This window comes from Crotalus tigris, unplaced genomic scaffold (assembly GCF_016545835.1).
Source record: "Crotalus tigris isolate CLP2741 ecotype Arizona unplaced genomic scaffold, ASM1654583v1 scf7180000024430.1745191, whole genome shotgun sequence".
In the NCBI taxonomy this organism is placed as follows: domain Eukaryota; kingdom Metazoa; phylum Chordata; class Lepidosauria; order Squamata; family Viperidae; genus Crotalus; species Crotalus tigris.
The window spans coordinates 1,464,625-1,491,355 of record NW_024100597.1 but is presented as its reverse complement, the minus strand read 5'-3'; the positions used below and the strand labels follow the sequence as shown (position 1 = coordinate 1,491,355).

Sequence of the window (26,731 nt, the reverse complement as noted above, 5' to 3'; positions counted from 1 at the left end):
TTATTAATTACATATCCTATAAAAGTGCAATTATTATCCTTTAACACACTGAAAACGAGCAGCAGAATTTCAATGTTTATGGATTTCTGCTGACTGGATCAAAGTAGGAAATCACTAGTGGAAATTTTTCCTCCCACTTGGATCAATTACAAATACTGTTGGGAAATAGCTTTTTTATAATGCTCATTACACTTTTATTTGCTTACTGATCTGTCTGACAACATCATCTGCCACATACAGTTGAGATAATATAAAATCATTACTTTTGATTCATATTTATTAACTATTATTTAAACGTAAAGATTTTTAATTGGTGCCCCATTCCAATCATTCTGTATAGCTCTCTTTAAAAAAAAGAATAGGAATAGTTTGCCATGCTGGAGAAAACCTCCAGTAATGGAGGACCCACAATTCTAGGAGACAAGTATTTCATTGATTAATTGTTCTCACTGTTAGAAAATTTCTCCTTACTTGGTTTGGACTGATAAGCTCCCAGCTGTAGATGTGCATGTGTGATACTGTTCCATATTTGCAGAAATCTGTATTTGTCAGCTATATTTGACATCCAGATTCTATAGGACTAGATCTTCATTGTAACATATTCATTCACTACAGAATGTTTAAAGTAGCATTTAGGTTTTGCTTCATACACCCATAATAAGATATTTAGCCAAGTTCATAAAGTCTGCTATCAAACTACTAACTATTGTGACATGTACATGAAAATTGATAAAATGTGTAACTGTTACACTCATATTTTGTTCCTGAAACAAAGCTGTACTTCTTATAAAGCTACAGTATCTGTTGGCAGATGATGAAATATCAAGATGATCTATTTGGGATTACCCTTGAAAATCATTTGGAAGCTGCAGTTAGTCTAGAATGCAATAGCACCTGTAGTTATGGGTTGATTTTGTTAGATCCATGCAACACCACTACTTCTTGAGCTGTACTGATTCCTATTAGGAGTAACATTCAAGGTACTTGTTGTTACATCACCCTTCATGGCACAAGGCCAGGTTATTTGCAGACCTGCTTTTCTCCAATTATTTGTATTTCTCCATGAAACCTGACATCCACCTTTTATAGTTCATCTTTTTCCAACTTTTCTCATTCTATTTAGTTCCTATACAATAAAGAAAATATTAGGGGAATGTAGTAAAAACGATGCATTCTTTAAAATTTTAAACAAATTCTAAATGTATTGTGTTTCTATTATTTGGATAAAAGTTTCCCTCTCTGTACAACTTGTTTATTTTGCACAAGTCCATAATAATAGAGCTTTTAAAGTGCACTGAAAACAATTAGCAAAATAGCTCTGGGTTCTCTCCACCCCCCACTCCCTTCTCTCAAACAATGCTAACTCAACTTTTTAACAGTATTATCTATTTTAAACTCCTTTTTTTTCCTAAATAGGAACGAGCTCGGATTTGCCTGATCTATTTGCTTAATCAGCTGGCCAACATGGAACATTCTTTCCATCATATCATTTTGTTGAAGATCAAATACATCACTGACACCTTCTCCAACATCTTGGGTATCCAAAGCAGAGATATTTATCGAATGAGTAACAGTTTCACTGCTGTAGCTAAACATCTCATCCAACAGCTGAAAAATAACACAAGGTCAGAATGCAGGTAAATTCAAACTTCTCATCTTTTTATCCTGAGGACCTGTGATGTAGTATTTTAATATTTGTGCTAAGCTAAAAGATACCATGTTTGTATTTAATATATTGGTCCAACTATCAGAGAAACCAACCTAAAGTATTTGGTTGCCAATCAGACTGGTGAGAATTGCCAGAGTTAATCCAGCTGATCTGACTGGGTAAGAAGGTGTCCCCTTCCTCCTTTATAGCTTCATGTGCACCAGTCTCAAAGGTGGACAGTCGGTAGAAAACCGGCATCCCAGATGGTTGAGAATACTGTTCTTTAGAGAAAGATATTGGATACCTGAACAATCCTGCTAGAACCTTCTAACAAGCTCTCCCAAGTAGCCAATTGCAAGAAAGGGACAGCTATCTGGTGGCGGAGACCTAAAGTTATTTCTTACAAAGAATTTTGAAAATTAGGCCAACAAATGCCTGAATTTCTGTTCATCACTATAGTCATGTTACAAAGCCTCCCCACACACACACATTTCTCTCTCTCTCTCTCTCTCTCTCTCTCTCTCTCTCTCTCTCTCTCTCTCTCTCTCTCTGTGTGTATGTGTGTATGTTTCTGTGTCTGTATATGTATGTGTATATGTATATTAAGTGGACATTCATTCACTTCCTTTTATAGATGAAAATACAGTTCTTTATCCATATTATTTTTGTACTGGTTAAGAATTGATTAGGACTATGCAAAGCATTTGAAAGGGTTCTTCATTCTCTTTGAAGTGATCAGCAGCTGCATTTGTTTGCTTCAGAAACTGCTTGTGACTGTCTCTGCATGTGTGTTTGCGTGTGTGTTTTTTCTGGCTGTCACAATAGAATTTTTGTTTATGCTTAACTATGCAGCAAACAGGAATGACTTTTCAAGCAGTTGCATGAACCTAAAAAGCTCCTTTAATGGTTCCCAAAGAGGTGCTTGGATAATTCTTCTTCACGATTTGTCTAAATAGCACATTTTTTCATATCACACAATACTTACTCATGTCTGAGCATGTATAGATTTCATGTTCTAGAAACTACCAAATTTTCAAGTAAATTTTTAAATAGTTTTTCTCAGATTTTTTTTACATTAGATGAAAATATTGTAATGCAAGTAGCTTTCATTTGGAATCTTAAAATAAAATCTTTATCAAAACAAATTCATAATTTGCTACAGAATTTCATAGCTTACATCTTCATTAATAATCAAAATAAAAGTTCTGTTTTGATTATGTTATATTGGTTTGCTTTAATTGTGAAAGATAGAGTATTTACAGAAATTACTCCTTATATGAATTAACCCGCATTAAGTATAAAACAGAAATGAACATAAACTATCTTGTTGCAAAAGTAAGAATTATATAGGTACATATACACCTATTATAAAACAGGTTCTTTAAATTTCAAGTGGAACTTATTTTTAAAATTTACTGCTTCACAGCAAATTTCAGTAGGTTTTTTTTATGATAATAAAGCAAATAATGAAATCTCTTGAGCTCACACAGGCAGAACTTCAACAGCTATGGTCCTGCAAAGATAGCTGAAAAGGCAGTAAGTATTTTCTAATATACTAGAATGGTACCTTGTACTTGTTGTTAATTAGTTCCAGAAGGTGTGATGAGTACCAAAAACAATGAATGCCAAACAATTTTTTCCCATGAGGAATAATGAAGCGAGGCAGCTATTCTAGCTTGTGCTTTGAGTACCAAACAAATTATGAGTACCAGGGCAAAACGTTCGCTACAGAATGTATCGAGTACCATACTTGATGAGTTTCAAAGCAGCTGAGTTCCAAGGTACCACTGTATTAATGAATGACCAAATTCAAGGTTTCACCCATAAATATATTCGTGTCAATAATGTTTATCTTGATATGAACATTCAGTGTCCATGATATGAATGATTGCCATAAAAGGAAGCAAGATAAGGACAGAAAGCCATGTGATAATGCAGCATAAAGAAATCAATCTTATTATCAAAATTAAAATTAGTTTTAAAAACTAAATTAAGGAACCATTTATTTAATAGAAATTTTCTTTTCCTTCATGATATGCAGAAAAATAATGTTTTTGCATTGTGTAGACCACTTTAATAATTACTGATTCACTGGACTGAATTATTGGTCATTATTGGCCATGTACACAATTAAAATATGTTGATATCTATCTATCTATCTATCTATCTATCTATCTATCTATCTATCTATCTATCTATCTATCTGTATATGTGTGTGTGTGTATGTGTATGTGTATATGTATATGTATATGTATGTATGTATGTGTGTGTGTGTGTGTGTGTGTGTATATGTGTGTGTGTGTGTGTGTATATGTCTTGGCGACGTTTCAACGAAGTCCCATTCGTCATCTTCAGGCTGGTGTTTTCGGCTTCGTGTTTCTAGGAACATTGAACATCAAAACGTCGCCAAGACACTTCCAATTTGATGCGGGAGAAAACCCGAATAACCAAAGACCTACATACAAACACCTGCAAAAACCTCAGAAAACATATATATATATATATCAATATTTCAGTTTTTAAGCATTGTTTGAGGTTACAAGATGTGTTTAAGAGTAACAATGGTAGTGGCTTATTACCAATACTATTAACATAAGTATATATCAGACTATCAGATGTTTTTCAAATTTATTTTATTAAATCCATTAAACTTTAGCTAAGGGAGAGTACTTGGATTGTAAGTCTCAGAAGAAGTTATTCAAATTTATATGAGTATAGCGACAACCTCTAGGCTCCCTGTTTAATATTTAATATCTTAAAGTCTTAGAAAATATTTTATTTTACTTTACACTGAGGTATATTATCATTAATGCAAGATATTAAGCTGTTACTAAGCAAAGAGTTGTTCTGTTAGCTCTATGCAGCTTAACTTCATAAACACTTTGGTGAACTTACTCCTCAAAACAACGTTAAATCATATTCAGAAATTTGACCCTTTAAATTATTATAGTTTACTGAACTTTTAAAAACTGTATTGTATATTTCAAATTCAGTGCATATAACTTCAAGAGCACTTCTAATACCTGTTTTAACCACTTTCCTTACATCTGGTAGGGTGTTCATACAAGAGAATAGTAGTAAAAAGTAATCTTGTCAAAATTAGAATTTTGATTCCTTTTATTTTATTAGGAAAAAATGCTTGACTTGAACTCTGTTTTTTTTAAATAATAATATAGGGACAATATATACCAGTGCTTTTCAAGCTTGGCAATTTTAAGACATATAGATGTCAATATCCAGAATTCCCCAGTTGAAATCCATACATCTTAAAGTTGCTAAGTTTGAAAAGCACTGATATAGACTATATGTCCAGCCTTAGTCATATCTGCTCCATATGCAGCACTTTCTGCTAATGATGATAGCATTTAACAGATTTTAGTCTGTACTCCACAATTGCAAGCACAGCTGATAAAGGCATGCATTAATCTGTGCAAAATAGGCCCTCTAATCCACAAGAGGCTGTCCTATAAATCATCATTCACCAATTTTTGAGGCATGTGTAGAGTGCTAATAATTAATCAAGATGTCAAGAATGGATCTTGGGGTTAAATGGATTTGGAAAGAGGAAATAACTGAAAACAGTAGAGTGAAGGTATAACAACTGCAGGAATAGAAGATGCAACTATGAGAAGTATTAGAAAGTAGATTAATCTCCAAATAGATTGGATGAAAAATGAATGTAGAAAAAGAGGATATGGAAGCTGCTTGAAACAGAATGAAAAGAATTACATTGCAGAATGCTATAGAAATGTGAGAAGCTGAGTAATGAAAGTCTGAAAAAATGGTACAACGAAGTGAAAGAGGCTACATATGAGGAAAACATGTACATAACTGTTGTTGAAAAATTGAGAATGAAAGATTTTGTATGGAGTGAAAAGAAAGAAAACAACAGTTTGCAAAAAAAAAAAGTAAAAAAAGAGAACAGTTCAAATTAAAACAGACTAAGAAAATGCCCACAACTTTAATAGAAATAAGTAGCTTAGGAAGTGGATGAAGAGGGTTGAACAAGGATCCTCCAATAGAATAGTTTTCCGGATGTTGATGAACTTTGAGTCCCAGAAACTAATCTGACCAATGGAGAGGAATTAGGAATTGTAGTACAGCAACTCCTGGCAGGTCATAGTTTGCTCCATATGGTTCAGGATTTCTCAAACAAATTTAACTTCATGGAAAAGAGCCTCTTTACCGCAGGATCTCCTCTAGCTATTGCAGTGAGGTTTCTGAAGAAATGGAAAATGGAAACTACCATCTTGCTGTATTGGTTATTGCACCATTAGGTGTAGGAACTGGTGTAATATTATTGCACTATTATGCATCGGGATTAATCTACAACTTTTCAACCATCATCTGTGACAATTATTCTAAGTTTGGAAATGACAAGAGTTCACCATACCAGAAGCAGACATGGAGAGCTTGTTAGATCCAAAGAAGAAGTACCTTCCATGTGAACCTCCTGTAACATTTGAAGTAGGCTGATTTTGATCAGATTCAAAGTTTTATATTAACCAATATGCTTTGAATATATGCATTTCAAGAATAATTTCATTCCTTTAGGAATACTTTTTGTACCACAGGAAGTGAAGTTTTGTACAGTAATATAGATCTGAATTCTTTGACATCAGGAATTTTATATATCTGATGTAATTAAAACCATGTTATAATTACAACCATTCAGCACTAAAATGCCCTGGCCACAATTTATCTCAATGATGCAGGTTATTCAGCTTGCAGAGATTACTTTTTAAAGAAAATGAACATGATATAATGATTTCATCTTACAAATCAAGCATGGTAAACTTAACAACAAACAGAAAATTCTGATCTACTGAAACATTCATATCTTGATGCTTGAGAATAACAAGGCATGCAGTGTTGATTGCTATCATTCCATGTTTATGTTACTTAATAGTTAAAAGTTTTTTTGTTTTTTAAAAAAGAAGAGGCTTGATCTGGAATATTTAATTTGGCTCTTACAGTCTTTACATCTTTTATTTTTACTTCCTTTGTCCCTAATTAGCATAGTAATTAAGAAAAATTTGAATTGTTGGAAATGCACAATGATGCTGTATTTTTGGAAATAATCCCATACAAGATATTTTGCAGGACTAGAGCATTGTGCCTCTACGTTCTTAGCAAGATTCCTATCTGAATTCACTATGCATGCTGGCTCAATAGTCAAAGCTTGTCCAGAAATATTAAAATCACTGCACATGGATTTTTTTTGTAAAACATATTTTCCTTTAATGAAAATGGCTAGGGAGGGCAGAACATTAAAGAACAGATACCCACAAAATGCAATATAATAAATCCCAATTATATTAAGCCTTGGAGTAGGTGAATGTGTGCAAATCCTTATGTGACCATCTCTCCTGCATATGCAGAATGGAAGTATTAAATACGGGTCCACCTTTCTGAATTTATGTTTGTGAAGCTCTCTGAGCATACCCAGGGATGATTATGAAATCTATTCCAGATTCCACAGTGCCAGAGTTTTGGCAGAGCAGACTGCATTCATTATACTCTTTGCCAGAAATGTTTGGAATGGGATATATTCAGTCTTAATTTTTACCAGTAATTAATTGTATTAGTTTTTCATTTTTGAGAGCAGTCAGTAGATGAGACAGATCTCCCAGCTGTGCAAGTATGAAAAGGTTGGAGCAGTTATGCTTTCAGGAAACAGCTTGCCAAGAAACCCATGTTGCTGAGAAGGTCACCATGGATATAGACCAGTCATAGATATTATTGTACCCCCTGAAGAATATCTCCAGGAATAAGATTTTTTTTTTTTTTTGGCAAGAAAATAAAGAGTCATATATGCCGTGAATCCCATGTGCATAATGTTAGCCAAATAGCAGAATACAAGCCAAGTTTCACATTTTATTGATTGCTAAGCCATAGAGAACAGTGTAATGTATAGTCAAATGTAGAACTGAATGTTCTCTTTAAACCAGCCAGGTGTGACAAACATTTCCTCCTCTGATCTGAGGTGATTTAGGAACTTCACTCAGCACAGTTGTATTAGATTTCATTCAGGGTTTTGTTCATTACAATAACTAAATCTAGAACTGGGATCTAGTAATGGAGAACCATTTGTGCCAATGAAAGAGACTTTAATGGCAGAAATGCAAATTAAGTAAAAACAAATGCATATCAGTGTACACAAAGTGTGAAATATTTGTTCAGCGTATGTGCTGATAATTTCAACCCAACCATCTGTTAATTTTCTTTTCAGGGTCTGATTCTTTTATTATTCATTTATAAAAATATAAATTTATAAAAATGTATATGGTTGTTCAAGTCAAACCTTACAAAAGCCCAATATAAACACAATAAAAAACCTCATTCTTCTCCCCCCAGTGACAACAATCAAATAAGTCACCTGATAGTCACCATCCCACTCTGGGGTCCCCAGGCCTATTAGCAAAAGCAGGTCTTCAGGGCCTCGCAAAAGTATATCAAAGTAGAAGCCAGTCTCATCTATGTGGGGATGATGTTCTGCAGGGACGGAGCCACCATGGAGAAGGCCCTTCTGCTTGATCTGACTAGGTCAGTGGTTCTCAACCTGTGGGTCGGGACCCCATTTGGGGTCAAATGACCATTTCACGGGGGTCAGCAAACCATGCTGTCCGCCATTTTTTTCCCTTTTCCCTAGCTGTCCTACTCCCTCTTACTGGTGGCCACACCCACTTGGGGGTCACCACAACATGGGGAACTGTATTGTGGGGTCACGGCATTAGAAAGGTTGAGAATCACTGGACTAGGTGGATCTCCTTAGGAGAAGGGACTCATAGCATTCCCCGCCTCCCCACTCTAGTGAGTCAGGTAGATGTGACTGGAAAAAGAAGGTCCTTCAAATAACTTGGTTCCAAGCCATGTTAGGTCTTTGAAGATGACAATCCATATCTTCAGTTAGATCCAAAAGCAAATCAGCAGCCAGTGCAGATCCCATAGGAAAGATAAGACATGTGCACATCTAGCCCTGCACAAAACCATGTGGACCACTGCATTTTGAACCAATTGAAGTTTCTGGATATGTTTCAAGGGCAGCCACATATACAGCACATTGCAGTAGTCAAGAAAGGAGAAGACTAGGACTTGAGTGAATGTGAGCAGGAATTGTGGGTCCAGGAAAGGGCACAACTGGCATAACCCACAGTTGCACAAAGGTCTTCCTGGTTACAACTGTCACCATATGTCTATACATTTCCATACATATCTCTGCACATCCGCACACTTGTGTGTCTGTTTTCAAACACACCTGCCAAGGTTCAAAATCATTTCTGTCTATCAGCCATTTAGTTTTTTTTTTTTTCTACATATAACAACCGGAGTGATTTAATGTCTATATCTCAACTTCTTTCCCTTTCTAATGTGCTGAGTTGTGGAATGCTGGTTTTTTCAAAATAGATTGCCACTGAAGAGTTTTGAGATTTCAAACAAGGTGCACAATTAATTTGTGGAATTTGCTGCAACAAAATGGAATATTAACATAGGCCATTTTCAGAGATTCCAGGTGCATTTTAGACACTCCAGAGACAGGAACAAATTAATATTTATGGAGTGTGTCGAAGCCATAGCCTATTGGAACCATTGTACTCATAATGTTATTTAGTGTTAACTGTTCAGAGCAGCATATCTGATTGTTTTAAACTAAAGAGATTCAGCCATGAAATACCTAAGTAAGATTTGGAGCTAAACAAGCTGTTGTTTCAAGCTACATTACATTATATATTTATCTTTTTATATTAATTAATGTGTACTCTTTTTGCTGAAAATCATATAGTATGAAAAAGATATCTACTTGCAAAGTAAATAATAAGAACATTTAGGAAATAAATATTAAATATAAAGGACATTTCTTATTATAGTGAACAATTGCAGAATGCAAAAAGTATTGATTTTTTTCAGTTTTCAAATAATTAATCATGCTTTGAAAGAACTTGGCCAAAGATGCACTTGGAATGAAGTGCATGTCTATGAGATTTAGACATGTTGGCAAGTGCGTGAGATTTAGAGATTTTCATTTTTTAAAAAAATTCTATTTCCTACAAAAACATAACTCTTAATCCCCCCCAGATTTTTCCTCTCTTCAATAATAGAAGATATTGCTTGAAACAGAATCTCCTGCACAAGGAGAATCTATTAAAATCTATTATGATTGGGGATGAAAAGGATAAAAAACTTCAAGTTAAAATTACAACTTTTGAGAGAAAATAAACATTGCCAAGTATGTAGGTAGAGTCGCTTGATTTCTAGAGAAGACTTGAGGTTTAACAGGTATAATAAATAACTGGTTTAATAATAATTATTAGCGCTGTTGCATGCTGATTGGGTTTTGTGTGTCTACATGTGTGTGTATAAAGTAATATTTCAATGAACAGCTGAGTTACACAGTACCAGTGGGCATCAGACATTTAATTGTATCCAGACTTCTTGTCAGTAACTCATATCTGGATAAGATCGCTTTGAGTTATTTGTTTAACCTATTTTACGTTCCAAAGTATTGAGAGAGAGTGAGAGTGGGAAAGAGAGAAATAGAGAGGAAACTAAACCCTATGTGGATTTGAAGAAACAAAAAAATCTGAAAATCTTGATTTGAGAATGTTCAGAAACAAAAATTACTTCTTCTAAATATCATAACAAGAATTGTTTTTTTCGATGTGGATATGTTCAAAGAGATTTTTAAAGGAACAAAAACCCCAGGAGAAAATTACTCTTTTTCCTTCTCCTTTTCTAAAAAAAAATAGCACATATATACTGATAAAGACTAAAAATTGGGAATGTAATCACGCATGTCAAAGAAAATCCAATAAGTGCAAACTTGTAGCATGACTATATCCAGTGATGATAAGAACTGAGCAGCCCAAATCTATCTTTATGAGTCTAGGAAATTTTATTAAGGTAAATATATGAATGCATAATATAGAAAAACAGAAGGAAAGGAGGAAAAATATTCTTGATTAAGAATCGGCTAATTGTAAGGATCTCCTCCTGGAGCCTGTCAGTCAACTCTCCTGCAGCACACCCGATCCTGCTGGACAGATAAAAACAATTGGACAGAGACAGTCCCATAAGTAAATTGGTCCCAAGCCATGAAGGACTTTAAAGTAGTTCTTGGCTTTGAGTTTGCCTTAAATTGTGCCTTGAATTGCACCTGGAAGCATACCAGAAAACAATGCAGCTCATGGTGCAATAATGTCACATAAGCAGAATAATCAGTGACGTTAACTGCCCATGCCACCACATTCTGCACCAGCTGAAGCTTCTGACTGATCTTCAAGGAGAGTCCTATGTAGAACGCATTGTGGTAGTCCAATTTGAAAGTCTTAAGGGCATGGATGATCATAATAGGGGCCCCTGATCCTAGAATGGTCTATATTATAAATCAATATATAAGGAACATCCATGGTGTGTTTTCTGGGACATGAATGTTTATGTACTTTGGCATACAGATAATACTGTATTATGACCTGAGAACATATAGATTGTTTAATGTAACAGCAGCCTGAATCTGAAAATTAATGTATCAAAGACCCGCTACCATAATTCTCAACCTATGACTACAACTGGGGTTGGAAATTTGGTCATAAGTCACTACATTTGTTGAGGCACTTATGTGAACAGACCTAATATTTTCCACCATTTTATGGCAGTTGTTAGGCAAATGACAGAGTCATAAGTCCAAATCATGTGGTTGTTAAGTTAATCACATGGTCATCGAGCAAATTCATTCACTCATATGGGTGTATTTTGTCAGTAACTGCAAAAAAAATGGCAAAAAAACCCCAACATTGCAATTCACAATCATGAGACCATGCAACACTGCAATCAGACATAAATGCATCCTGGTTACCAAGCACCTGAAATCTGTTCATGTAACCAATGGAGGGCATGCACAAGATTTTATGATGTCCAAAAGTGCTTTACAGGCTGCAAAGCGCCCTTTCCGAGACCGTTATAATTTTGAAAGGTCGCTAAGTGACCAATTGGAAGTCAAGGAATACTGTAGCCACTATATACTTGACAGGGAAAATGGAGTGGATAATTGCAATTCCCTCTTGGCTGTTTAGTATATTTATGATGAAATGTGTAAGGAATTCATATAGTAACAGTATATTGGTTGGAAACATAAAAAATATGTGTATTTGGCAATAATACCAAAGTATTTTGCTGAGAAGCAGAGTGAGGGCAAATGTTATATTGATTGTGAGCTGCAACAAGGAGTATAAAACTAGAGCAAATGAATGAATTTATGTATTTTGGATAGATGATTACTTAAGATGGAAAAAATGAAAATTTTTAGGGTATGCAAATTCAGATAGAAAGATGGTGTGCAATGTTTTGACAGGAATGAATATTTGATAAAAGCATTTTAAATTATTGTATATAAGAACATATTTCTGCCTACTTTGTTATACATTTGGAGAAACAAAATAAGTGAAGAGACATCCCAGTTCAGCTCCCATGTAATCTGCAGATTGAACTAAATTACCGCTGATTACTGTGACATCTCTAGCTTTTACATGAGATCCCTACCTCCTTTTTTCATATCCCGCCAGTGTTTTCACCTCTGCTTTCACTTTTCCTGTTATATTGCGAACCCTCAGACAGGTTAAAAAAAAAGTCCTTTCTTTTTATAAAAGGCAGAGCAGCTTCACCAAGGCAATGGCAATAACATCATCAACAGGGCAAACCATGCCTTTGCCCCTTATGCATATAAAGCATAAGTGGAAATATAATTCTTTTTATATCAAGCAGAATCTGTACCTAAAGCTGTAGAAGGAGAAAAGGGGTCAGATTTTAATCAGTCTACTTTGTATTAAAAAATACAACTCCTTATCTGGATATAGGATAAGCAAGGCTTTAGAATAAGCGACTGCTCTTTCCCCTGAAATAACCATTTTGGCCACAGTTCATCTGAATTGAGTCCCTAGGCTATTTTGCCTCCATCCCCAAACCATTAGTCCATTCTTTGTTTACACTGCAGGTCCCAAAGTTTAGTAGTGCATGCTGGTCATATGAAGAATATCCATGCAGACAGCAAAGGAGAAGGGGAGAATGGAGATGTTACAGCCAGCATCTCTTTCACTGATCTGTATTTGAGCCAAGAAACCGACAAATTGCCTTCCAGTGCAGGTTCTGAAGAGTCCCAGCTGGAACAATCCTCATTTTCACGCCCAAGTATCAAATGTTCAGAACCAGAGAAACTGCCAGAACCTGTTAAAGAAAACTGCCACGAAGAGAACCCAAAGACCATAAAGAATCCCATGGAGTATCAAGATAAGCTTTACTTTCATTTAAAAGAAAATCTCTGTAAAGTGAAAGCATATGTCATGGAGATGGGGAAGAAAATTCCATTCCCAGACGAGTGTCTTATAGAAGGTAAGCGATCTCAAATTTTGAAAAAAGAAGAAAAAGAAAGAAAAACAAACATGGTGCATTAAAAAAAAAGTACCTTAAGAGATTCATCTGAGCCACTAACCAGCCTCCTTTAAGCATCAACATTTTAAACTTGTTGAAACATGTTTTTACATATTGATCCCAGGATAATAAGTAATTTCCACACTTCAGCATCCTTAGCCTTACAGGCCAATTGATATTTTACATTTGCCTGATTTCTGAGGTCTCCCATCAGTTTATTAGAATGTTCCGAACAGAGTATTCTGAATATCTTGGGGACATCTGTGCATTAAACTAGGGCTGGGCAATTTTTTTAAAAAAAGCATCTTCCCACTTTTGTCTCTTTATCCAGCAAAGTTCTGTGGCAGCTTTCTGCTTCATTCAAAAATCGGCAGGACTGGTTTGATGAGACTCCATATGAGACAAAAAAAAAAAAAACCCCAAAATCATGAGTGGTCTTTAGATTAAACTTCTAAGATGGGTGCTCTCCAAGTGAACTGATCTACAACTTTCATATTTTCTAGCCATTGTAGTCACAGAATATACCAACTGGAGATTATTTTACTTATTTACTTTCTTATTTTTCTGCTTTTCCATCGTGTACTACAAAGAACTGTCTTCCCCAATATTAAACTCCTGGGATATAGTTTGAACTGAGAGTGTGATTGCCCCAAATCTGCCTGAGCTTCCATGGTGGAGGATAGGATAAAAGTGGGGAAAGTAAAGATCTAGTCTACATCTTAATCACTACACCTTTTGAGGTCTAATATACTTGGTATGCAACAGGTTGGAGAAGGTTTATTTTATTATTTTTATTTTATTTATCAAATTTAGACACTACCCATCTTTTTATCTAAGTAAGGCTTACAGAAAAAAACATACAACTATATAAAAAGACATAAAACAAAATAAGAAATAAGAACAGAGATAAAAATGTTGATTAAAAGATGGAAGGAGCACTCAGGACACTATCACCAGGGTTACATGCCAAGAATAGCCTCACATAGAGGTTATGCACTGATTGGGTCCAGCCCAAGAAGAAGGAGGTAAACCAGTACAAAACTGTTTCTCCCATCCCCAACTTTTGGAGCTGACCCAAAAGGATACTATGATCAATAATATCAAAAGTCATTGAGAGGTCAAGAAGAACAAGGATGAGTGCATTATCCCATCCTGCTCCAGCCAGAGATCATACAAAATACTCTTTCCATTCCATCTGAATGTGAACCCTGATTGAAAGGGGCCCATCTGTTTCATCCAGGATTCTGGAGCTCTAGCACCATCACCTTCTCAACTTTTCCTAAGAAGGGGATATGGGAGAGTGAAGAAAGTTATCCAACATGGTAGGATCTAGCAATGGCTTCTTCAGGAGAGGGCACCCCATGGACTCTTTAAAAAGAACCCCATCTCTGAAAGATGAATTAACCATAGTTGACTCACCATATGTAACCTCCCAGGTGGCCTTGACCAGCCAGGAAGAACATGCATCTAGTTCACAGTTGATTTCATTTATAGTACCAAGGACCATGTACATTTCCTCAGGTCCAACAAGATCAAATTTAACTAGGATCACTTATGCTCACCTGCTGCATCCACCTCTCACAGAGGCTCTGGCCATTTACTTGCTCCAGCTGTTTGTCTGGCCAGTTGCCACTTGTCTGGCTGTTTGCCCAGGCTCATTCCAACCACTTAACCAGGCAGCTTGCATGGAAGAATCTGCCTGGGTGGCTTGATTAGTTGCTTCTCTGGGCAGTTCCAATCACCAGTTTGGGTCTACTTGACTGCCCACCCTTTGTTGCCTGAATGCTGTGGCTCCCTTCCCCTGCTGCTTGCTTGGGAGGTTCCAGTTCCAGTGTGGGCCTATTTGTCCATTCACAACTGCTTGCTGCTCACTAACCACTAGGCTCTGTTTTGGCTCTTCAAGGAGGCCATCAAATGCTCCAGCCTCTTGGTTGCTCTGGTCACTCAAACGGGCTCTGGCTATTCAGCTGCTGGCAACTTACCTGAAAGGCTCCAGTTGCCAGTGAGGGTCTGCTTGCCTGTTGTCCACTCACCACTCACTTGCCACACAGCTGCTGTTCAGCCCTTTAAGGAGGCTACAGCTTGCCACAGTCACACAGTCACTCTGACCACTGCCTGTCATTGCCATTCCATAAACTGGTTAGCAAATCCGCAAGTCTCCTCAAGTCCAAAAGAACTAGGCAAGGCTGAGAGACCCCAAAGACCCCAGGTAAGAGCACTGTGAATCTGGGGAAGCCCCCACTCCCAACTCCACAGCCATTCCTAGAAACACTGCAACACGCATCGACGCCCATCTGCCATCTTGATATCCTGAATTGGATTAGTCTAGGAGAAGGAAAGGCTCTCTGCAACTACTTTCCAATCTGCCTCCAGCTTCTGAACAACTTTATATAAACATTTTAAATACATAAAACTGTACACCTTTGGACTTTTCAATGGATCCTTTGTTGGGAGTATATCAGCAGAAATAAAGTGATTATTAATTACTGACTATAATACGTATAATATGTATACATATAAAATATTTATTATTTCATACATATTTTCCTTGCAGTATCCTAATACAAAAAATACAATGGAAGGAAAAGAATGTCTAGACCCCAAAATGATGTTTTATTATTACTGACAGTTGAGTGTGAAACCTGCTGAGATGTAAAGAATCAGAAGATGAACCCAGGTGCTCAGAATTATTTTGTAGGTCAGGCTGTGAATGGGATAACTGTATACTTTAATGGAGGTATATATACATTGCATTACAGGATCTAGCCTTAATCTGGTAGCAATCTCAGATATTTTGCTTTTTCCATCCCTCCAGTATTAGAATGGCCATTCACTGGTAAGCAACTATAAGTAAAAGACTGCTTGGCTAAATGGGTCAAGAGTTGGATACACCAGGGCACTGCCTGTGTTCTTATGATTCAACTCATCATCAGCAAATGTCTCTGCTAATCCAGGATAGCAACACAGAACAAATGATCAACCTGTGCATTATATAATAAGCTGGTCTAGCCCAGGGCTAAAATTGCCACCACATAGAAATTCCCCAACATCACACCTAATATATTGGAATTGCAAATCATAGCTACTTGAAAATTTTAACAATTGTAGCACCAACACTTTTGAAGAGTGTCAGTTTGGGGAAGGTTGTGCCTTTGCAGCCATATTTTAATAGCTTTGTTAAGCAACAACAATGTATACATAATACTGATAGCCGCAATGGAATAAGCAGTGATGCAATATAGGATATTAAAATGCAAAAAAAAAAATTCATCATGGACAAAATGTAATTGGATTAATCAAAAACATCCTTCCTTGTCCCTCATTAAAAGACTACCTCAAATGTTGACAAAAACCACATTTTCAGCAATCCACTACTGCAAATGAGATATATATTATCTTACCAATAGAAGAGAATATTCATAGTTCAGAGTTGAACTCTGGAATCCGTGGTATTCTCTGAGCTTAGCACTGATGATGTTACCTAGTTGGGTAATGAAATGTCTGCAAGAAAACCACCAAGCTCAGAGAATACCAAGGATCTCAGATATTTTCTTTTCAGAATTATACAGGTTTTTTTTGACATACCCCAATGTAAAAATTTTTGATGCAAAAAATATCCTGAAAAATGGAGATATGGGCCAAGAAGATATACATCCTTGACATGTAACAATGACAGTCATGTTGAAAATCCTGTCTTTCAGCTCCAAATGTCACAAGCCCAAATGACTAAGCCCAAACCACGTGAATTAATGTTTCAGCTCCTTAATTGCATTTCCAGCCACAGGTAGTCATAAACAACCCTTGCTAAATAGTGCCTGGGTTACCCGATATATTTATACAACAGTATTTTCTGTTGCATTTGTTACATTGTTAGATTAAAAGAAAGCTGTGATCACAATTTTCGTCACTGCATTGGAAGAACAGGACATCTAAGCTTGTTATTCTAAAAGTTATAAATAATTAATACTGGCTTAATCTATCCTTCAGCTTTATAAAAACAAGATACTACTTTCAGAATCTCAGTACGTTCTTCCAAGATCTTTAACAAACATGGATCAGAATGTCCAAATAAACTTTCAAGAAAAGCTTTAAGGTGACTCAACCTCACTTTTAAATTCAAAAAAAAGTTTAAATATTCTTAAATCAACAGAGTTAAGCTGGTCCAAGTTAATAACAGTGCTGTTACATTTTCTGTATTCCTTTGTGACCATCCAGAAACAAAGTAACATTTCACATAAATGTTCCATGTCACTGTATGTCCTACAGTGGCAATGTTATGCCTTTGTAAAAATTAGTTTTTTCCAGGAGCACAATTAGAAAGTTGGATGGTTTCCCATGGAAACAGCCACATTTTCTCACAACAATGTTTCTTATAACATTATATACTTGTAATGCTTACTTGCTTAGTTAGTTAGTTAGTTATATGCCTCCTTTTATTATATTTTATAAATAAGTAAAGGTGGCAAACATACCTAATATTCCTTCCTTCTCTATTTTCCCCATAACAACAACCCTGTGAGTTGGGTCTGGCCCAAAGTCACCCAGTTAGATTTCATGCCTAAGAAGGGACTAGAACTCAGGTCTCCCAGTTTCTAGCCTGATGGCTTAGCTACTAGATCAAACTGGTTCTCCATATTATCCTTCCAAGTTGAAAAATGGAGAAGATGGCACCACAGCATGTTGGAAACGTTACTTTTATCTCACAACAAAAGAAAAAAGAAAAGAAAAGAGCAGTAGATATGTGTTTATTGGAACATGAAATAAAAATGATATTATTTCCAAATTTAATTCACTTTTTATAAATTCCCCCAAAGGGGAACAAAAGGCTAATTGTGCTTCTTTCCCTTTTCCCACCTACTTCTCAAGATCACTGAAAATATAATGGTCCAGTACTAAATAAATCTTCTAAAACACATTAGACACTTGAGATTGAATTGTGCTTTTCCAACACAGTTATTTCAGTTTATCAATCTGGAAAACCAATATTTTGAAAATGAATTAATTCAAAGTCAGCCATTGGGGTACACTGTTATTGCTATTCCGAAAAATCCCATTTGCTGCAACAGACCTCTTTATGATCATTATAATTGTTGAGCCATGGTGGCAAAGGGGTTAGAAAGCAGTATTAAGGCTGACTCTGCGCATAGCCAGGAGTTTGATCCTGACCAGCTCAAGGTTGACTCAGCCTTTCCTCCTTCTGAAGTCAGTAAAATAAGGACCCAGATTGTTGGGGGCAATATGCTGATTCTGTAAACTGCTTAGAGCAGGGGTGTCAACTTGTCAGCCTGAGGGCTGGTTGCATCATATGGAGGCCATGCCCATCCCAGCTCTGGCAATGCAAAGAAAAAAAGTCACGATACGTTGTGACACATCATGTGATGCGGCAAGTTTGACACCCTGGCTTAGAGAATGCTGTAAAGCACTACGAAGCGGTATATGTCTAATTACTATTACTATTATTTTTAGGGAAGTAGGGGAACTACTAGCTCTGAGCACACTTGAATAAGCATGTTTGCAATAATGTGCAGTTTAATCTTTATATACACCAGCAAAAGCTGGTTAACCTTAATCCTGTATACATAATTTGTATCTCTGATATACCTATGCAGCTTCCTTCAGCTTTCCCTACCAATTAACAACATAGTTGCTGTTCCTAAGGAAAAGCAGCAACTTAATTATAATTATAAACACACTTTTAAGAAGTATTATTTATCATGGAGTAAATTATTTCAAAGAAGAGTATTAGCTATAGATGCAAGTGGGTATGTATGATGTTGGTATAGCTTAAAGAGTAAGTCTTCTGGAAAGCATGAGCAAATCCACAAAATCACTTTCCATCCAATGAATAGTTTATGAAGGCACCTTCATTCCTTTTCATTGCCAAAATCAACTACAGTTCCCAGTATAATAGCTTTTTAATGGCATCTTGTTGCAGAATTTATTTGACCATCATCATTTCCTGAAAATTCCTTAAGTAAGACTCTTGAGACAAAATGTTTCCAGAGTAAGAAAACTTGATGTGACTCATTTACTATATATTCACAAATAAACACTCATGTCAATTGCATAAGGATATTCAGAGCTACTCCATAATTCATTTGATCTCAAGTTTGGCATTTAGGAGATCTGCTATAATTTCTCCATTTCTGTTCTGAGAATTAAACTACAGTTTCCAATGTTTTTTAAGAAACTGTTCATAAATTATTACCACAAATAAAGAAAAATTCAAGCAATCGCTAAATAGCATCAAAGGGTTAGGGTTTTTTTTATGTCTTTGCTCCCATCTATTGGGTGTTCAGATTCTTGCAGTCTAGAAATTGTATGCTTTTTACAGTTGCATACTAGGGTATTTTCAGATTATGGTTTAAAAAAAGTCAAGATAGTGGCTGTGGCACACATAAAAAGCAGACAGAGCATTGAATTGTTGCATCTTGACTTTTTTTGAATGAATAAAAAAAAAGATTTCACAGCATTTGCTGAATTTCTTTAATAATAATGTAAGGACCACCATGATGAAGCAGTGTAGGTCAAAACACTGAACTGAATGAGTCTTCGTTTAACGACTGGTGGCATAGAGACCATTTGAAGTTACAATGGACCTCCCCAGAGCTACTTATGACCTGTTTTTGAAGTTACAACAACTGGATACACACACGTATACACATATACACACAAGCACATATTCTTCTCATGTGGTCAAGGGGGCACATTTTGAGCACTTGGCAACCAGTTTGCATTTATGGCCACTTTTATCACTTTTTGCCAAATGCTGCAGAAAAGCAGTCACTAGGAGTCAAAACTGATGTGAAAACACACATTTTTCCATCTTTGCTGCTGCTCCCACAATCATCATCAAATAGCTGATCATCCCACGAGCATCAGTGACCTGACTCCAGAGCCACCATTAGCTTCCTCACATCTTTTGCATCACCCTTCCTATTAATTGCACTCAGAACATACGGTCACCCCCACCTCCTCCCTTGGTACATCATTGGTTATAACATTGCTACATTGTAATACACAAGTTGCAACAGGTCAATAACTATTAAATATTATGGAACTATATTTGCTCCTAAAAATGAATTTTGATAATGAGTGCTGGCCAGTATACTTGATGTACCTTCAAGCTGGTGAGAAGTGGGCAATGTTATGTGAACTTGCAGAGTTAGAATCAGTAATGCGATTTAAATCCCTGAACAACTGGTTCGCTGCATGGATGCAGGCCTGAGCCTCCGAACCCTAGAACAGACTTCCGGAAAGGGCATCCCTGCACTTCCGGCGGGCCGTTCTAGGCCTGGGAGGCCTCCTCCAGGCCTCCCAGGCCTAGGACGGACTTCCGGAAGCAATGTGCATTCAGCCAGTTCTCCGAACTCAACAAAATTTAGCTACCGGTTCTGCTGAACTGGTGCGAACCGGCTGAATCCCATCACTGGTTAGAATCTCTAGAAACTCTGGTTTGCAAAGAATGGGGTAAGCACACATGGGGTAAAATGGCCTTGCAGGTGTATTCGTGGCATACTGGTCAAATTGTGCCGAACCTGACCACTCCACTTCTTATCTTTAGCAGGAATGCTGCATATGGCATTGTGAAGGTAGCCCCCTCCCAACCTCTTATCCCAAATGTCCAATAAACAAACTTATATAAGCAGGAGAGTTGATACAACTGAAGAAAGCTTGATATTTGGAAAAACTAAAGGCAATTGGATGAGAGGCTGATATCAGATGAGGTGGTTAAATGTTTTTCACTAATGTCCCAAGTATGAGCTTACAATGACTCGAGTAGTTATTGTCATACAGTCCTAGTGAAATTATTTCTATAAGGTTATATAGAAGATATTGATAATCATTTGGCCAGCATGACATTACAGAGCACTGCTATCTTCCCACCAAAGTGGTACCTATTTATCTACTCGCATATTCGAATTGCTGGTTGGCACAAGTAATGGGAGCTCACTCTGTTCCATGAGCTCAGATCTCAATCACTGAGCCATTTCCCCCCCCCCCCAAAAAAAAAAATATACCATTCCTGAGTATGGTTCAGACAATTATCTAATAGCCTCATCTTGGGGGAAAATGGATATGAAAGAAAAGCAAGAAAGGGAAAAGAAATTATGGTGAAAATTAGAATGACGTCAGGAAAAGGAGCCACAAACTTGTTTTAAAGATCTGTAACAGATTTTTTTCAGCTTTACTACTCTTGATTTTAGCCGAAAGGCCAAGAAGCAATTTTTCCAATTATTTTGCAGCAAAATGAAATAGTTTTTATTTATGTTGGCAAAGGCTAAAGTTTATTTCTTCTGAAATGTTGTTTATTTTGAAAAAATAAATTTCACAACAATTCAGTATTCTGATATTTATTTATGTATATTTGCAAATCCATGCATGTTAAATTGAAAATAAAGTTTTGCAGAATGTGTACATTCTAAAACTGGGCACTATAGCCTGGAGTTCAATTCTGTCCTTGGAAATGAACACTAATTACATCGCTGGAAAAATATTGCCTTTCAAAAATAATACTTTTATTTTTACTATGTGATTTCTACTTTTTCAAGTGTTTATATCGCACCATATACTATATTTTGTGAACAGCTAAATTTCTAGTCTGTTCTTTTTCTGAACATTATTGGTTTTCCATTATTACTATATAATTCTGCAAATATTGGTTACATTGATTATCTTGAAAACACTCCAATCTTTAAACATATGGGAAATCTAGGGAGTCAGTCAGTGTACAGCTAGTCCTTGACTTACGAACACAATTGAGCACAAATTTATGTTGCTAAGCAAGATATTTGTTAAGTGAGTTTTGCCCCATTTTACGACTTTTCTTGACAGAGTTGTTAAGTGAATCATTTTAGTTGTTAAGTTAGTCATACAATTGTTAAGTGAATCTAGTTTACCCATTGACTTTGCTTGTCAGAAAGTTGCAAAAGGTGATCACATAATCCTAGGACATTACAACCGTCATAAATGTGAGTCCGTTGCCAAGTGTCTGAATTTTGATCACATGACGATGGAGATGCTACAACAGTTGTAAATGTGAAAAATGGTCATGTCACTTTTTTCAATGATGTTGTAACTTTGAATGGTCACTAAATGAACTGTTGTAAGTCAAGGACTACCTGTAGTAATCTTTAAAAATGAACAAGAGCAAATAAAAAGTTATTGCTACAGATGTGGTTTACACATCATAGTTTCTTTCCTAAGAGACTTCTCACTTACATAGTAGCAATTTTGTGATATTTCTTTGAGTTGGTTCACATACGGGTGAGGGGCAGTTCAATGTATAAATGAAAATTGGAAAACAGTTGAACAGAGGAACATAAACCAAATTTCCATTAGTTGCCTTAGAGCAGGGATCTTCAAACATGGCCCTTTTATGACTTGTGGACTTCAACTCCCAGAAGTCCTCAGCCAGGCACGCAGCCCATTCAGACATGTGAACATTCAGATTCCATATCAGCCGTAAAATTTTCATGAGTCGTGTTAACAGATAATTATACACACTGTCATGATTAAATTGAGAAAAGGACCTTGGTTGTTAAAGCTTGTCTTAAGCTTTGCTTGCATTCTTCCTTCTACAAGATAAAAATTAAACAACAAAATATTGAGCGTATGACCAAAATCCCTTTTAAAATCAAGGTAATGGTGTCCTGGATCTGCTGCAATTGTCTGGTGTTATGTTTTGTGCTGTACTGTGAGATAATTAGTACCATATGATGAAATACATGGAAAAGATCACTGTTCCCCTGCACTGCTTGCTTCTGGAACCTTTGATAAATTTAAGCATGGCATGAGCCAAAGCATGATTGAAGACAGATGGTATTGGACTAGTTCCATATAACCACAAACTCGCAAAGACACAGAGCAGCATTTCTGAATAGCTGTTGTATTTTCACTGTGCCAGTTTTAAAACACCAACCAAAAAAAACTCCTTGACTTTGTATTATATATTAAGTTCCGTACCCCAAATTCTGTTCCCAGATTGTAGAAAATCACAGGCTGACACTTGCAGGTTGACTTTTGTGATAGGATTTTAGAATCAAAATCAGCACAATTAAGAGGAAGATTGATCTGCTATCCAAATAGCTAAATTCAGAGACCAGGAGCAAAGAGATTGAGTTTTTATAAACAGAATAAATGATTTAACCCTGAGTCACAGCTTCTTAGTGGGGGGCAATGGGGTGTGCATGAGAATTTTCCAGTTCTCCTCCAAACCTCCCATTGGAGTTTATCACTCTAGATACAATCAATTTTAATGAGGTAAAGATGAAACGTAACGTTTACAAAAACTGTAGCATAAAAAGAGAAATTATTAAGAAACCATTTGAAAATGATTAGAAAGTATTACAATATAACTATTTCTTGGCTTTTTTTTAATCCTTTGCATGCCACTAGAGTCACTTTGATGAGAAGGGTGGCTGTATAAATTGTCTAAATTACATTAATTATTATATTTAATCCCACTGCAAACTAAAAGTACTGAGTAGCTCAGAAATCCATAACATAAACATCAGTAATTAACACAAAAACCTAAAACAATATAAAATTTCGAACAAAACCCAGTAGTTCAGTAACCATCAATATATAACATAGCATTACATCCAAATGCCTTTTAGAAGAATATATTATTTTTCAGCAGTTTTTCATAAAGCACTCAAAGTGGGACCAACACACACCCCATCTAATTTCTTATGGAAGGCCATTCCAGAGGATTGGTGCTCCTAGTGAAAAGCAGCACTTGTGAAAAGATCAAATTGGTCAGGCCAAGATTAGCAGAAAAATGGGTCTTGAAGATTACTTAGTGCTAAGACATAAAAGCCCTTAAAGGTTGAAAACACCATTTTGCTTTGTTCCCCTAAGCCAAAAGGTAACTAGTGCAGGCTTTGTAGCACAGTTGTGACAGCTAACATTCACTTGGAACCAATTGTTGCTTTTGTATAGTCTTTAAAAGCAACCCTATCTAGAATATCTTTACACTAGTCACAGATGGTGATGAGAACATGGATTACTGTAGTAAGCTCTCTCACCCAGGTAGGGCTGCAACAGGAGTTTCAACCAAAGCTGGTCATACTGTCATCTTGTAAAAAAATGCATTTTTGTTTATTTACTTAAAATACTTTTTGTCTATTTTACAGGCTGCTTGACTCTCAAACAATTCTCGGAGGCTACAATTAAAAAACCCAACATATAAAGAATATAATCAACTAGAAGAGCAAAATACCCCCTCAAAAAAAAATCCAAAGCCAATCATACCACAACAAAACAAAAAAGAAGTTCCATAATCACCCTTACCCTACTGCCTTTCCTGACTGACATTGGGGTGGAAGCCAGACTAATCTGTTAATATACGTGCACAGTTATCCCCACATCAGAACATCTCCAATAATATTTCAACACCATCAGCTGTACTGACACCAATGTGCATGTTTAGGGACCCCCATCCTTAGTGGAATACTAATTTCAGAGAAATTACATTGAGCAGTTACCCAAATAAGTATGTTTTGGTAAGGAGAAGGGTAACTGTTGATAGGACCTCGTGGAAATAGTATTAGCAGGGGAGTCAGTTCTGAACTTTCTTTGAAACCAAAAAACCCTGTAGTATATGTGATGGTGATTCAGGTGCTAGTTCAAAGCAATCAGAATTATCCTCCTTCTATAATATTGCATGTAAAAGGTTCAGTTAGCCCAATATGCTACAGCAGAATTACTGATTGCATCAAGTTAGGATTATATTTCATTTATATTGGCTACTCAAACTCTGCTCTATAAAAACTGTTGGGCAAATCCTGCCTCCCAGGAAGATATTAGGACATTTTCTGTCTTGGAAATTTTACTTTTCTAATTTGTTACTAACATTCTTTGAGAAAGCAAGCAGTCTATATTTTGAGCCTATTTTTAATCTAGTAGGTAGTTGAGTTAACTCAGATGTTTTTACACACACTATGGCTTATCAATATGCTCTGTGGGCTTTGTTTTGGATGCTTTTCATTGACATTATACTAATTGATTCATGCTTTAGTTAGAAGTTGAATGAATTATTTTTAATTGTCATGAACAAAACTTCTATTAATTTTAATCCCATCTCTTATTGAGGAACATAAGATCCCATACATAGTGCTCTCTTCTCCAATTATTCCCCATATCAATCCTGTTCGATCGTTTAAGAGGAGAGAGTGAGTTATCCAGTCAGGTTCCATGGCTGAAAGTGCAGTTAAACACAACTACTGTGCCATCATCTTACAGATTCTTTCTTGGACATCACTATTTGGAGTGTTCTCAGTAATGTTGCTATGCAAGTGCTATAAGCTCTTACTGCATCCATGACACCACCATTAGTATCAATATGCCAAATTCAAAGAACAGGTTTAGATAGGATTAATCCCTGTTTAGTCTTAAGATTTACAAGTCAGTTTCTTTTCTTCTTTCCTATCACACACCAACATAGCTTTAAGCTCTGACTTTTAGCTGGATCTTATGCCAAAATGAAACTTGTTAATTATAAGCTTCAGAGCAGTTAATTATACAGTATGTACAGTAAAGCTAGCAGACTGAATGGTTGTGGGTTTTGGGACCACTGATTCCAAGAATGTTTCACCTTTAACTTTGAATGGGGTTGTATTTCCCGTTTCAAGGGTGGTGTGCAATCCGAGGCCTTCCTGAACTGAGTTGGCAAGTAATGCCAGGAAGGCTGTGCCACAGCTTTATCTTATGCCTCAGTTGCACCCTTTCCTATATTGGGAAACCTCTCAGTCACTCCTGTGCTTGTCACTTCATGGCTTGACTATTGCAAAGCATTCTACATGAATCACTTGGAAGCTTCAATTGATCCAGAATATAATGCTATGAATAGCACTATGTATGGACATGCTTTCCTATGATCATGTGACATCTTTGCCCCAGTAACTGGTTGCCAGTTTGCTTCCAGGTATGATTCAAGATGTTGCTTATAACTTATAAAACCCTTCATTGTATGAGATCCAATTGGAGGGACTGCCTATCTCCTGTGGTGCCTATCCAGGCAATGCAAATTGACAAGATTGGCAAATTTGAAGATCCTTTTAATAAAAATGTTGTCTATCAAGTCACAGGAAGTATGTCTTCTCTTATCAGAGTGCCTGCTCTCTGGAATGAGATTCCCCCTGAAATCCTGATAATTCTCATCTTGTTGGCATTCTGAAGAACCATAGAGAACTGGCTGTTCTCCCAAGCCTTGGGCTAGAGCAGGGGTAGGCAACCCAAAACACTCAAAGAGCCACTTGAACCCGTTTCCCACCAAAAACAAAACACTGGGAGCCGCAAAACCCTTTTGATATCTAAAATGAAGATAACACTGCATATATCCTTTTTTATCTTTATTATAGGTGTTTTTGTGTGTGTGTGTGTGTGTGTGTGTGTGAGAGAGAGAGAGAGAGAGAGAGAGAGAGTTTGTGTGTGTGTGTGTGTGTGTATACACACACAAATATACACACACATTAAAAATAAAAGTAAAAATATGACTCTTGGGAATATCCATACTATTAAAACAATGATCACCAAGAGAATGCTTTAAGAGAATAAAATTACATACACACAAAGGTAAAAAAGGATATATGCAGTGTTATCTTCAGTTTAGATGTCAAAAGAGTCTCTCTCTGTCTGTCTCTCTCCCTCCCTCCCTCT

At 36.4% G+C, this 26,731-nt stretch overlaps 1 protein-coding gene across 14 annotated transcripts in view; it reads left to right on the top strand.

Moving 5' to 3' along the window:
• The window catches only part of VEPH1 (ventricular zone expressed PH domain containing 1), a 122,979-nt gene that overhangs the window by 61,212 nt on the left and 35,036 nt on the right, over positions 1 to 26,731 (top strand). For 11 of the 14 annotated variants that reach the window (XM_039330635.1, XM_039330641.1, XM_039330639.1 and 8 more), the window contains 2 exons: positions 1,417 to 1,637; positions 12,636 to 13,030. In XM_039330635.1, coding sequence (XP_039186569.1) covers positions 1,417 to 1,637; positions 12,636 to 13,030 — 616 coding nt within the window. Of the gene's footprint in view, positions 1 to 1,416; positions 1,638 to 12,635; positions 13,031 to 13,400; positions 17,492 to 26,731 lie in introns of those variants that run through there. The other 3 variants (XM_039330648.1, XM_039330645.1, XM_039330649.1) reach the window with 3 other exon arrangements.